At 34.2% G+C, this 15,421-nt stretch overlaps 2 protein-coding genes across 2 annotated transcripts in view; both read left to right on the top strand.

The window, feature by feature from the left end:
* The window catches only part of LOC138942456 (uncharacterized), a 24,711-nt gene extending 22,146 nt beyond the window's left edge, over positions 1–2,565 (top strand). Inside the window, exon 9 of the mRNA XM_070312697.1 lies at positions 2,446–2,565. Within this exon, the coding sequence (XP_070168798.1) occupies positions 2,446–2,565 (120 nt within the window). The remainder of the gene's footprint in view (positions 1–2,445) is intronic.
* An 8,933-nt stretch (positions 2,566–11,498) lies between these two features.
* Positions 11,499–14,266, top strand: Tbcc (Tubulin-binding cofactor C). Its single transcript, XM_070312564.1, has 2 exons — positions 11,499–11,607; positions 12,859–14,266. The coding sequence occupies exon 2, from the start codon at positions 13,018–13,020 to the stop codon at positions 14,044–14,046; it is 1,029 nt and encodes a 342-aa protein (XP_070168665.1). The 5' UTR covers positions 11,499–11,607; positions 12,859–13,017; the 3' UTR covers positions 14,047–14,266.
* The last annotated feature ends 1,155 nt before the right edge of the window (positions 14,267–15,421 follow it).

The following is a 15,421-nucleotide window of genomic DNA, read 5'->3' as shown; positions in this document are numbered from 1 at the left end:
TAGTATTCGACATAAAATCAAACTTATATTTACGGAAATGTTATACATAAATTCTCTCCATAAAATTAAAATGCATTTTATTTTTAACAGAAAACTGATTTTTAATATAAGTTCAATAGATATAAAAAAATATGAAAAAATTTTAATTAAAAAAACGTGATAAACGTTCGCAGTTCGCGATCGGCAATCGGCAACGCTACCCATACAGCACCGAAAGATTGCAGAAACGTTGCATAGACCTTGCATTGAAACATTGTAATATTGAATGGAAATTGGGAAATGTTTCTGCAATGTTACTACAAGTCTGCGGCAACGTTGAAATGTCCGCCCTTAGAAATATTACACTGTAATATTACAGTAATGTACAGTGCAATGTATTTGTAATATTGAAATGCGTTGCTACAAATATGCAGAACGCTTTAAATTTGATAGATAAACTTTGAAAATATATAAAGACATCCAAGAGAAATAAGAAAAAAAGATTGTGAATTTACGCAATTACGAGTTTTTACTCTCTTGGATGTCTTTATATATTTTCGAAGTTTATTTATTAAAATCTGAAATATCGTGCATATCAAAAAATTATTATCAAATTTTTGGTTTTATATATAGGAATGGAAACTGTTTAACAATTTCCTGTTATCTGGTTAACATTGCTATTTTATAAATAATTTACAAGTTCAAGAAAATAGTAATGATTAAATAATTTCATTCATAAAAATTAAAATTTTACTTATATAGATATTAGACTCTATTTTACATCTTAAGTAGACAATTAACGAATAATTTTAACTTTTTTGGATATTTATGTATCCGATTACTAAACAATCAGTTCAATATCTGAATTCCCTGTGTTGGGATTGTATTGGATAAATTAAACTGATAAAAATAGTTATATCTTTAATCTTATTAGCCGCTCTTTACAAGTTTTATGTAATCATCGTGACTGAAACTTAAATGCGGGATAGATAACGCAACGCGCGCCGCATAGCGGTAAACAAACGAACTAGCGATTACCGAAAACTGTTTTTTGTAATGTTTTTGAAATGTTGCTGTAACATTGTCATAAAATATTACAATTATATGTTCCAATAATGTCTCAACAATATTACATTGCAACTTGCAAGATTGTAATATTACTGCAATGTTCTGTGCTGTATGGGTAATATCGACATAATCTGCTTGTGTCGTTGCGCGATCTCCGCGTCAAAGTAACGTTCGTTATGTATTTAACGCGTTTCTTTAAGTGATTCAGTGAATAATCGGTAGTGATTTATTGTGAATAATCGGTAGTGATCGGTTGTATAATTGTCTTCATCGATTCATCGATTAAGTGCGTGAGTGTAAAAGGTCGATACGACTTTTCGACCGATACAAGTATCGAAAATAAATAAAAAGAACTCTGTCAGTAAAAAACATTTCTCGTGCGCATCCACGGTCGTGCAGAAAATATAATCTGTTTAAGGTAAAAAGTGAGTGAGTGAGCAAGTGAAAAGGCGAGCGAGAAAAAAACAGAGAGAGTGTGTCTCGATCAGTTGTTTGCTATACGCGATGTGTGTGTGTGTGTGTGTGTGTGTGTGTGTGTGTGTGTAATACGCGTACACGTTCACACTTTCTCTCACACACGCACGCACGCACGCACGCACGCACGCACGCACGCTCACAGTCATCGCGTATAGCCAACAGCTGATCGAGCGCTGTAGCGGGGTGATTTAGATTTAGAACAATCGTTCGTCCTTAAAATATCGTATTCTTAAATGATTTCTAAGAGAGATTTTTCCTTTATACAAAATATTCCTCAAAAACTTAGATTTTAAATTATAAAAGGAAAGAATGAGGGAATTACGGGTACGCTGTAGCGCTCGATCAGCTGTAGCGAGCGCCTCGCGTAAGCGCCTGCAGCAGACGGTGTGTTGCGCCACCCCTGCCTACCTTCTGTACTCGTCCCATAATTCGCTCACTATTTTTTTTATAATTTAAAAATTAAGATCGAAATTTTCAGACGAAATTTTCGTAAACGAAAAGTTGTCTTAGAATTGATTCAGGAATACGATCCTTCAAAGACACTATACTTGTTTCGGATCACCCTGTATAGTTGATTAGAATCTTAAAGATGAAGTATTACTATCAATTATCTTAAAGTTCGATCGCGAGCCCGTTCTTAAAGTAAACGCCAGTTAGTTCTAGAAAGTTACTACTGCGCAGTTGCCTAGTTCTAAATAAAACCTTCTGATTGGTCAGTCCAAGGAATCTTTAATTCCTTGCGCAATCGATTATTACTATTAAAAGAACTAAAATATAGTTAGTTTCTAAGTTAAACAACCATATGGAATTAGAACATTAAATAATTAGTGAAATTGATTAATAATGGAAATAAGAGCAAATGGTTAAATAATTGTTTTATATTCCATAGGTATAATACAGACATAGATGCTTAATTATTAGTTAAAATATGGTTTTGAAAAATGGCGGGATGTCACACGAGACATGGTGGTCATGTCCAGCAATAGCGAATACGAGAATGTCGAGCAACCAAACAAACCAAACCGATGCGTCACGCACTAAACTATATACCATACTGGAACGCGCATGGCTATGCCTTTACCACTACTACCGCGGCCACTAAAGGATAGCTGCAGCTTTTCAGAGGTGTCTCTTTTACCGTGAACTACCATGACTAGAGAGCCTTTAAGAGACAGAGGCGCCAACCCAACCAGCCTTTTGATTGGCTGGCATAATATATTTGGTCATTGCGATGCCAATGCAGAGCAGATGGGATACGAATTCTCGGACCAAAAATATCAAATGTCTGAGGTTACGCATTATATTTTGTAATATGCGTAATATAACCATAAACATTTGATATTGTCGGTTCGAGAATTCGTATCTCATCTGCTCTGCATTGGCGTCGCAATGACCAAATCGGCACATATTATGCCAACCAATCACGAAATGGCTGGTTGGCGCCTCTCTCTTCTAAAAGCTCTCTAACTATGACTGAAAACATCGTCCTGTCACACAATTACACCAAATCACACGCGATCTTTAATACCACGCAAATATTTATTTCTATGCTAAATAGTTGAAAATGTTAAGAAGCAAAGAATTAAAATAAATATGAAAAATGGTAAAGTATATCTTAAAAAACCGCGCATCAAACTATGATAATGGTTGTAGAACGGACAGTACATCTGGTCATGTGGTCGGTGGTCGACGTAGTTAGATAAGAACAAGTCTAAGAAGCGACGACTCTCGTAGTCCCACATTTCTGGCCGCCAATCAGCAGAGCCATGCGCGTTTCAGTATGGTATATAGTTCAGTGGCGTAGCGCAAAGCCATAGATATACAGGGTGATTCAAAACAACCTTCTGTCCTTACAATGTCATATACTTGACACTATTCTAAGACGATTTTTCCTTTGCCAAAATTTTTTTCGAGGCTTAGTTTTTAAATTATAAGCCAAAATAGTTAACGAATTACGGGCCGCGTACGCGAGGCAGGCAGGGGTGGCGCAACTCACCGTCCGATGCTGGTGATTACGTGAGGCGCTCGCTGCGATCAACTGTTTGCTACATACGATGGAGTGTATGTGTGCGAGAGAACGTATACGCGTATACACATACATACACATTCTCTCTCTCTCTCTCTCTCTCTCTCTCTTCCTCCCTCTCTGTCTCTTTTACACCCATCGTATGTAGCAAACAGCTGATCGCACATACGCACTCTCTTTCTCTCTTCTTTGTCTTTCTCTTTTATATCCATCGCGTATAGCAAACAGCTGATCGCACACACGCACTCTCTTTCTCTCTCTCTCTCTCTGTCTTTCTCTTTTACACCTATCGCGTGTAGCAAACAGTTGATCGCACACATGCACTCTGTCTCTCTCTCTCTCTCTCTCTCTCTCTCTCTCTCTGGAGGAGAAGACGTGTCAAACATCGCTCCGCAAAAGTAATAACTTCTAAACGGTTAAATAGTTACGGGGAGTGATAGAAAGTTATTCAAGTCATAGCGGCATAGACCGGCATTAGCCATGAGTGTTATCTAGCCGGGATATGCTGTTTTGTGGGCGTGAGAAGTGCATTTTCTGTTTGGGACACCAAAGTCTCACACGGAAGGTAGACATTAAAGGTGGACACAAAAGTGCTGACGTGTGACAGTGGAACAGAGGTGACTGATCGCTTACGCTGATATTTGCGGTTTCGGCTGATAATTATCGGCATGGACGATGAATATGCTGAATATCGATGCTCGGCATGTAAAAAGACAATAAAAAATCAGGTGGTAACATGCAAGTCTTGCTATCAGGTGAATCGAATTAAGCTGTTTTACCATCCAGGATGTGTAAGCAAGCATAGGATTTACGATAAAAATCAAGAATTGGTACCGTGTTCTGGCCCATTTGACAGATTTACAATTGAAAGTGAAGCAGACATGAAGAAGGCATCGGCAGTGGCCGGGAGTAGCAGGGACAGGCTAGGATCTACAGGATCTACAGGTTCGTTTACGACACCAAGTAGTGGAAATAGAATATCAGGAGCGAGTGGATCATCGACTATTGACGTAAAAATAGATTGGCTGGTAAAAGTTGTAAAAGAAATAAAGGATGAAACAGCATGTAAGAAGGAAATTAAAATGATGGTCAAGGAAATAGTTCGTGAAGAATTGGGAAATGTAAAGCAGGGAATTGCTGGAAGAGCTGAAAAGAATGATACAGGGAGAAGGAAGAGAAGGATCAACAGGAGGAATACAAAGGAGCTATAGTGAAGCGGTTAAAGAGAAAAAGAAAGAGAATGTTATAATTATCAAACCCAAGATTCAACAAGAGAGTGAAGTTACAAAAAAATTGATAAAAGAAAAGGTAGATATCAAAAACATGGCGATGGGAATAACGAAGCTAAAAAAAGGAAGCAAGGGAACAGTGATCATGGGTTGTGAAACTGGAGAAGAAATGAAAACGCTGAAAGCCACAGTGCAGGATAAACTAGGAGAAAATTTCAAAGTTACGGAATCACCGCAGATGAAGCCTAAAATAAAAATTATCAATGTCAGCGAAGAAGAAATGAGATTGGATGATGATGACTTAATAACTACAATCAAGAAGCAGAATAGAATTGATGCAATAAATGATGGATTCCAAATGCGAATAGTGAAGAAAATAGTTAAAGAAAAAAGAAATGATAGTAATCAACTTAGAAGAAACGAAAAAGAAGAAGGTTCGATAATAATTGAAGTAGATGAAGAAACGCATGAATTGATGTTAAAAAAAGGGAAACTAAATGTAGGATGGAGAAAATGTCCTATATTCAATCACATTAATGTTAAAAGATGCTTTAAATGCTGGGGATACTATCATATTGCAAAAAACTGTACGCGAGATGAAACATGCCACAAATGTGCGGGAAATCATAAAGTGATTGAATGTACGGCAACAAAGAAAAAATGTGTAAATTGTATGTTTAAAATTCGAACATACAACCTGAAGATAAGTGATGAACACGACGCCCTTAGCCCAGAATGTCCAACATTTAAAAGGGCGATACAGGAGGAGAAGAGGAGAGCCGGCTGGGAAGATGCGAAATAGCAACTACAGAAGGAAGCGGAAATAATATTGTATACAAACGCGCAAAGTTTGATGGCGCATAAAGATGAGATACAACATCAGATTATGAAGAAAGTAAATCCAGCATTCATAGCGTTATCAGAGACAAGATTGACCGCTGAAATTGAAGACAGTGAAGTGAACGTGCCAGGTTATAGTATAATTAGATGCGATGCTGAAAATAGAAATACAGGAGGGGTTGTTTTATATATAAGGAATGATGTTAAATATGAAATAGTATTAGTAAAAAAATTAGAATCGAATTGTTGGTGTGCTGCGATTGAGGTGAAAGACAAATTGTATAGAGGAATAATAATGGTAATATATCATTCACCGAGTGCATCGCATGGTGATTTCGTGAGATTTCTGGAGGATATAATAGAAGAGTTAATAATACGGGGAGAATGTATGGTAATAGGAGACTTTAATATAGATATTATGTTAGATTCGTTTTATACAAGGAAGTTACAAACGACAATGTTGAGCTTAGGCATGAAACAATATGTAAATAAACCGACGAGAATTACGAAAGATAGTAAAACAATTATAGATTTAATTTTTGCTAATAATAAAATAGAAGTGCAGGTAATGCATGAACCTAAAATAACGGACCATGCGTGGCTAAAAGTTGAACTGAATGCGAATAAATTTGATAATAAATACAGAGAACTTAGTGTTAGGAATTATAGAGAATTTAATATAGATGAATTTATTAAATTAGTGGAAAATAAATTAGAGAAAAACCAAGATATGAATATCAGTGTGAGAGCGAAGAAATTTGTTGAGAGTATAGTAAATGCGTTGGACGCTACAGCACCTAGAAAAAATTTTAGAATTCCGAGAATATGGGAAGGGAAAAAATGGTTTTCGGATGAAATAAGAGAAGCAGCGGCCAAAAGGGATGAGGCATATAGGAAGGCATTGTATGATGACACGGAACAAAATTGGTTGCAATTTAAAATTGAAAGAAATACAGTAGTTAAATTAATTAAGACAAAGAAGAAAGAATATTATGAAAATATGATAGATCTTAATAAAGAAAATCCTACATCTATGTGGAAAACACTAAAAGAAATAATTAGAGGCGAACCAGGAGGTAAGAGGGAAGTAGAGAATATAGATTTTGAAATATTAGACAGTACTGAAGGATGCAATATAGCAGATAAATTTAATTTATATTATATACAAAGTATTAATAGTATAGTAAAATCTATAAATGGGAGTAAAACTGGAAATGCATGTAAAAGAATTATTTATGTTATTGAAAACGAGGGAATTATGGAAAATTTTGAAATGATTAGTATAGAGCATTTACAGGAAATTGTTATGGGACTACCGAAAAAGAAAGGTACAGAGGAGGGAATAACTAGCGATATATTAAAGACAGCATTTTGCGTAATAAAAGAGGAATTTGTTGATATAATAAATAATTCTTTGAAGGAAGGTTGCTGTCCAAAAGGTTGGAAAACGTCTACAATAATACCGATTCCAAAAGTAGAGAAAGCTAGAAAAGCAAGTGAATTTAGGCCTATAAATATGTTACCAATATTTGAAAAAGTGTTAGAATTAGTAGTTAAAAAGCAAATTGAAACATATTTGGAAGATAACTGTATTATAACAGAACATCAGTCGGGCTTTAGAAAACAGTATTCGTGTGAAACAGCGATTCAAACAGTCATTGATGAGTGGAAATTGATAGTTAGTGAGGCAAAAATGGTAGGGGTAATTTTCATGGATCTTAAGCGAGCCTTTGAAACAATAGATAGAGAAAGATTATTAGAGAAATTATATCAATATGGAATTAGGGGAATGGTTATAGAATGGTTAAGATCATATTTAAAGGATAGAACACAGCAGGTTCAATTTAACAATGAATGATCTAAATTAATGACCACAGAATATGGAGTACCGCAAGGATCTGTATTAGGACCTTTATTATTTATAGTATATATAAATGATATAATAAAAATCTGTCCAGAAGGATGTAGTATAAAAATGTTTGCAGATGATACGTTAATATATGTAACTGGAGGAAGCAGCGCGGAATTAGAGGGCAAAATGAATATGGCATTTACTATAGTAGAAGAGTGGATGAATATAAATAAGTTAAAAATGAATGCAAGAAAAACGAAATATATGATTGTTAGAAGTATAAGAAAAAAACTGCGAGGTAATATAACATTGAAATGTTTGGATGGAACTGAGATTGAACGTGTGGAAATAATGAAATACCTAGGCATAATTATTGACGATAGACTACGATTTAAGGACCACTGTGATTATATGCTAAAGAAAATAGGGAAAAAACGAGTTTTTTGAATAGAATAGGTAATTATATATCGGCATACACTAGATGTATATAAGACAATTATAGCACCTCACTTTGAGTATTGTGCGACGCTGTTAATTGATATGGGAGAAACATAGCTGAGTAAATTGCAAAAAGCACAAAACCGGGCCATGAGGATCATATTGCAATGTGATAGACATACCAAAGTGGAGCGTATGCTGCAAGCGCTGCAGTTTATGTCCATAAAACAGAGGCTATATTATAATGTGTGTATATTTATTTTTAAGGTTTTAAGGAACATGTTACCGGAGCAATTAAGAAATAGGTTAGAAATTGTGGGAAATGAGAGTGAAAGGCAAACACGACAAGCTGGGGATATTGCAATAAAATATCGCAGAACAAGGAGTGCGCAAAAGAGTATGTTTTACGAAGGAGTGAAAATGTATAACGCCTTGCCAGCTGAAATAAAGCGGAATGAAAGAATTGTGCCGTTTAAGCGAATGTTAAAGGAGTATATTGTAATTAATGTAAACTAGATTTGTATTACAAATAGCTGAGAAAGCTAATAAAGATCAATCAATCAATCTCTCTCTCTCTCTCACTGATTCTTACCTTTTATGTAGTAATTCGTTGCCCTCATACGACTCAATAAGTAATACTTCCGTATGATAGAACGAATAACTAGCAAACTTTTTTCACTCATAAATTGTACCACTTATCGAACTTTTACGAATTAATCTACGCACTTTATCGATAAATTGAATTTATTAACGATTATAACGGTTAATCACAATCTACCGATTACTACCGATTAATTATTAAAATATCTCGAAGAAAGAAACGCGTTATTCGATGCGGAAATTGCGCGACGACAACAAGCAAGTTATATCGGTACTAGCGTTGCCGGGTGCCGGCTGCCAAACAACTGAATGTATCACATTACGCGTGATCGACACGGACGCTATCATGTGCCCCATGATCGGCTAAAGCCTCCGACATTGTAAATTCGATAGTTTTGAAAACATAAAACTATAAAATATGAAAATATAATGACGTATAATAACATCGTTTTTTTTAATAAATTCAGTTTATCGATAAAGTGCGTGGATTAATACGTAAAAGTTCGATAAGTGGTACAATTTGTGAGTGAAAAAAAGTTTGCTAGTTACTCGTTGTATTACACGGAAATATTACTTATTGAGTCGTATGAGGGCAACGAATCTCTACATACAAGGTAAGAGTCAGTGAGTGAGAGAGAGAAAGTGAGAAAGAGAGAATGTGTATTTGTGTGTATACGCGTATACATTCTCTCTCACACATACACCCCATGTAGCAAACAGTTAATCGCAGCGAGCGCCTCACGTAATCACCAGTATGGGACGGTGAGTTACTCCGCTCCTGCCTGCCTTGTGTACGCGGCCCGTAATTCGTTAACTATTTTGGCTTATAATTTAAAAACTAAGCCTCAGAAAAAATTTTGGCAAAGGAAAAATCGTCTTAGAATAGTGTCAAGTATATGACATTGTAAGGACAGAAGGTTGTTTTGAATCACCCTGTATATCTAGACCGAGCGTTTGCCTTTATTTAAGGAGTGAAGGTAAAGATGCACGTAGAAAAGGGCATACTCTGTTTCGTGTCCCTTGCGTTCTCTTTCGCTCGCACAGAGCATAGCGCTCTCTTTTGTCATGCTATGTGTGAGCGAGAAAGAACGCAAGGGGAACGAAACAGAGTATGTCCTTTTCTACGTGCACTTCGGCTCCCACTCCTCAACACTCAGTCCAGATATACTATGTCTATGCAGTGATGCCAGAAACGGGTCCCGCGGCTCACGGGTCAGCAATGGAAGGAATAACGCACATAAGCGCGAACCACGTACATGTGCACTCTGCGCTGCGCAGAACGCACATGTACGTGATTCGCGCTTATGTGCGTTATTCCTTCCATTGCTGACCCGTGAGCCGCGGGACCCGTTTCTGGCATCACTGCCCGTAAGCCGCGGGACCCGTTTCTGGCATCACTGCATAGACATAGTATATCTGGACTGAGTGTTGAGGAGTGGGAGCTAGGTCACTGGTCTAGTTTCCACCGAAGTATTAATTCGTATCTAGTACGGCGTAGAACCAAATTTAAGTCGATGGAAACACGACTGACTGCGTTCATTTCACTCCCATTTCGATCTACAAGCTTTGTCAGAGTAGCGGCGAATTGACACGAAATTTAGTCGGTGGAAACGGTTGAGACTAAATGGTGCCAACTTTTATTTTTCATTATTTTATAACCATCAATATATAATCGATATTTAATCTATATATCGATGTTCGTAACAGTTATCATTTGTTCGTATTAATCATCAAAACAAAAAATTAACAAAAAGATTGTCAAGGATTATGTTTATTTACATTCACAAGCAAAAGTTAAGTTGGCTCTACTGAAATATCAATTTTTCTCGCTTCTATTCTACTTTCAGTGGAAATAGTACATTAAATTCGATGCGCACCGAAAAAGAATCGGATTGACGACTTCGGTGGAAACTGTTCGGTGGAGACCATTGTGTCTATGGTGTAAACTAACCGCTAACATAGGACGTGTTCACTTAACGACCGCACGCTCGCGAGCATTATCTGTCTTTATTTAACTTTTGGTGAACAACAAAGATGAAATAATACGTGAGTATTGCGCTCATTAAGTGGAACGGGTCCGTGGCGGTCAGGCAATCAGCGAGGGGAACGTCATTGTCGCTTCTCTGGTAAAGGCTGCGGTCAAGAAGACGCTAGAAATGCTTCGAAGCATTGCATTAACCAATCAGAATAAAGAAATCTTTCCCTTTTTTGTCCTGATTGGTCAATCAAACGCTTCGAAGCATTTCTAGCATTTTTCCAACCGCAGCCTATATAGGACTCCAATGTGAACTATATATTCTTTTATTCTCTCTTTCTCACATTAATACAGTATCTTGCGCGTATTGCGCGATGTGATTTCCAATTTAGGAGATCTTTCCGTTTCTGCCTAGTATGCTCACGAAACGACCGAGATCAAGCTTTGTGCAAACGCTCAAGAGCAATGCCAAAATAATTTTTATATTGGAGGGTGTATTGTTTCTGGGATCATATGGACTCTGGCGTTATATGAATACTTCGCAAGGTGAATTGTTCGTTCTTCTCCACAAGATTTAAAATTTCTAGGTTAATCCGCTTTGCGATATATCAAATTATAATTATATTGATTGATGTAAAATATATATATATGTTTTACATCATATAGAAAAAAAAAAAAAAATATATATATATATATATATATATATATATCAAATAAAGATTTTTCTTTCGCTTTAAGTTGCATCAGTGTAACAATCCAATCTGTAAATGATGCCATAAAGGATAATTTTCTTATTTTTAAGGAATCTCTCATTTCTTTCTTATCCCAAATAAGAATAATTAAATTAGTACATTAATTTCTCTAAAACCTGTAATACACAGATTTCAGATATTACATGCATCAACATTTTCCAAATATATTAGAGAGCTATTACTTTGTTGGAGAAAAATTATCTGGTAGCGATCAATTGAGAAAATTTGATTACGCAACTTGGATACAAGAATGCAATGAGCATTAAATCTTCATGGCGTTCCTGAAGTTTGCAACATCAATAGTTCTTGGTGGAGGTATAGGATACAGTTTGCTTCAAATTGTTTCACCCAATGAATCAGATATTATAAAGGTAATTGAAAAAAATTTATATAATCACATAATTATTGAGATTATATAATTACCAAAACAATCACTGTGATAGATGTTCCTATATTATTTTTATATACAAGTTCGTATAATACTTTTTATTAATTATATAAATCTATATTATATTAAAATATATTTAAAGGTTTTGAAATTTACATAGACACACATATATGTTATATATTTTAAAGTAACAATAGAATTTTTTTAATTGAGACATTTTAGGCCAATACAAAACTTTCAAATACTGATGTTTGTATGATACAATACAATACATCATTCTTAGGAATGATAAAATACACTTTTTGTAATAAAATTTCGATTTTTATCAAATCTTTTTTAGCCAAAACTATAAATAATGTTTTTTAAGAATTGTTAATATAATTAGGTGATCATTATCATAAAATTATTTTAGTCTGCAAACTTTTCAATGATGGGACATCAACCCATCCATAACCAATAGAAAATTTTTTACTATCTTTTAGTCAGTATTTGAAAATTTAAAAACATTCAAAAATTAATCTGATGGAATATTTCAATGCTTTAATTAATTTAAACAATTTTGTTAGAATGTACGAGATTTAGATTCAGATTCATCATTCATAAAGTTGTTACAAAGTTGTAAAAATCAATTAAGATTATGCTTTAAAGATTATGTTCATCATTGTGACGTATCAATTACATAATTGTATTTGTTTATATTGTGGATTATATTATGATTGTCATTAATTAATGTTTTGTCTACCTTACACATAATAATATTAGAAGTGATTTCAAAGATGCTTCACATAAAATAGTAAAAAAAAGTCTTGAAACTGACCACATATAGTTTCATTAACTAATAAAATAATTTTTGTTTTTGCAACAATATATGATTTCATAATTATATTAACAGATTCTTGAAATATATATATATATTGTTTATTTGGTTTTATTCAAAAATTACTAATTTGTAAGGATTGTACTGGATATAATATAAAAAAACTTATAGCAATTGCATACAATCATTAACTGATTCTTGACTGATAAGGATCTGAACAAGTTTATTTTTATATTTTTGTAATTGAATGCAAATTTTCTTATCGGGAGTAGTGTACTATAAGTATTATGTTACATCAATGCTTAAAGACTTGTTCTGAAAAGTTTTACTTTAATTATATATTTTAACTAAGGAAATTCAGCTTCCTAATAAAAAAGCTCTATTTGAACTCTTTTTATTTATAATAAATTATTTCAGTATCTTCCACCGCATTCATCACAAGAGCAAAAGCTTTTTAAACTATATAAACAACAATCTGGAGAATTTATAAACGAAGATAAGCGGAACATAAATTCTAAGAAATATAATCTTCAAGATAGCACAAACATTATTGAAAAATAACATTTGTCTACTAAGATGGATTCCACAGAGCTCATAGAAGGAAGTTTGCCAGATCGTATTACAAAGAGAGACCGTGAAAGAAAAAATATTATTGAAAAACGAAGAGAAGAACGGCAATCACTTGTCGTGGAATCTGAACAGAGCAATTATTTTAAGGACACATTTTATCCCTCTTGCAAAAAAATTAAAGATATGCTGGATGATGCGCCCAGTAGACCGTCCTCAGCTTTGCCAGGAATTTTCGAGAAATCCAATAAAGAAATCCAATTGCTTAAGAACTACTTATTGCAATCTAAAATATTTCTGAAAGTTTATGATATAAGACGTGCACAAGAAAACTTGCAAATGTTAGAAAATGAAGCTTCCGAATTAGAAGTGAAACTTTTGCCTAAGAAAAAATTTGGATTTAAAAATCGTAGAATCGTAAAGAAGCCTTCTGACAAGGGACATGATATCACGGATGGCGTAAAAGATGTGAAAATAGCTGAGAGCATCGTAAACGGTTCGTCGAAGCAAAACAATAAATTGTCAAGCAAATACGGGGATAATGCTTGTATGCTTCTGGGCAAAGTTAATGAGCAACTGGTATTGGATGTTGAGAATGTAAATAAAAATGATATTCTACTTTCCGATCTGATTCAGTGTACTGTACGAATATATGGTACACCTAGTACATTGCATATGGTAAACCTAAAACAATGCACTATATTAGTAGGACCAGTGACATCCTCTGTGTTTGCGCATGACTGTAATGAATGCATATTTGCTTTTGCATGTCAACAATTGCGATTACATTCGTCGACAGATTGTACCATTTATTTGCATGTGACAAGTAGGGCAATTATAGAAGATTGTACAAAGATATATGTAGCACCTTATAACTGGTCGTATGAAGATCAGACGAGCCATTTTAATCTAGCCGGCCTCGATCCAAAGATTAACAATTGGAACTGTATAGACGATTTCAATTGGCTATCCAGTGAAAAACATTCACCAAATTGGTCCATTCTTGAACCAGATCTTCGAGTGAAAACGTGGGATTAAATAAATATTTGTAAGAAAAGAAGAAAAAAGAATGCTTAAAATTATCTTTGTAATTATTATCATTCTAATTGAAACGTTTTTAAGACACTTAGTTTTTTTCTAAATGTCCAAACATTGCTTTATCTACATAAATAAATTATAAATAATTACGTATATGTGTGTGTGTGTGTATATTATGCACACACTATACTTTTTCACAGGATAAAAGTTATGTATTTTATATATTTACAATGTAATACATTTAATCTTTGTGCAATATATGAGATATACACAAATATATTTTATAATGTAAAATAGCCAAATCCTCTCAGGAATACCAAGATTTTCTGTTACTTCGAGATTGCTCCTCAATTTTCTATTCTTTTTCTCTTTGTTAAATCTTTTTCTTTTTGATAAATACTTTTCAAATTAATGAGTAATATTTTTCTTAAATGCAAAGATTGAATAGACATGTGCAATTGAGCCTTAGATTAGCTTAGATTGGGGTATTATAGTACAATAATTTTCAAATTTTTATTGCAAATAAAGTAAATTTTTGTGAACAATGTCATCTAGTGTACTTTCCAAAAATATCTACTAATTAAATCAAGTACATAATACGTAGTTTTCCGCCACTACGGGATTTTTGGCAATAGTTTATTAAAGTTTCGTGGGATACCCCATACGAGTTATATGTAATTAAATGTACTTGAGCAGAATATAAAAAAAATAAATAGTAATGAATAAAATCATGGTAAGCATCAAAATAATTATTCAATAAATTATATAAACAAACTTTTTGATCAAACGAAATACTACGAGTTCCACTTCCTTCATTATAAATTTACCCAGTCAGCCAGGTCTGTTCTAACAGATATTGCCAAGTGCTTGCTACAAATTATTGTCAGCAAAAAGGCTACAAATTTGGTACAAGAGTTGTTATTACCGATTAAGCTGGCAGATTGCCGGCAAGAATCAAGCAATGCTTGCTAACATAACTACACAGCAAATTGGCGGCAGAAACCGAGCAAAGCTTGCTGACATGACTGACATCAGATTGTCGGCAAAAACTGAGCAGGATCTAGAGTGCGCAATCTGATGGCAAATTGGCAGCAAAAACCGAACAAAATCTGCAGCTTATTACAAAGTATTATAAAATAGTTCAGTCGCTTATCGCTATGCGGCGCGTTATTCATTATCTATACCCGTATTCAAATTCTTGTCATGAGTGTATATAAAGCCTACAAAATGCTAATAATATTATAATATATATATTTCTATCAGTTCAATTTTTGACACAATTCTTATACAGGAAATTCAGATATTGAATTGATTTTTTGCAAATCGGACAGATAATTGTTCGATTTTCACTTATTCAAACAATTTCTGTCCAAAA

The sequence above is a fragment of the Polyergus mexicanus genome, unplaced genomic scaffold (genome assembly GCF_030449975.1).
Source record: "Polyergus mexicanus isolate NDT 795.1 unplaced genomic scaffold, iyPolMexi1.0 SCAF_22, whole genome shotgun sequence".
NCBI classification, from domain to species: Eukaryota; Metazoa; Arthropoda; class Insecta; order Hymenoptera; family Formicidae; genus Polyergus; species Polyergus mexicanus.
Note: the sequence above shows the minus strand (reverse complement) of the source record. Positions and strands in the feature narration are given on the sequence as shown.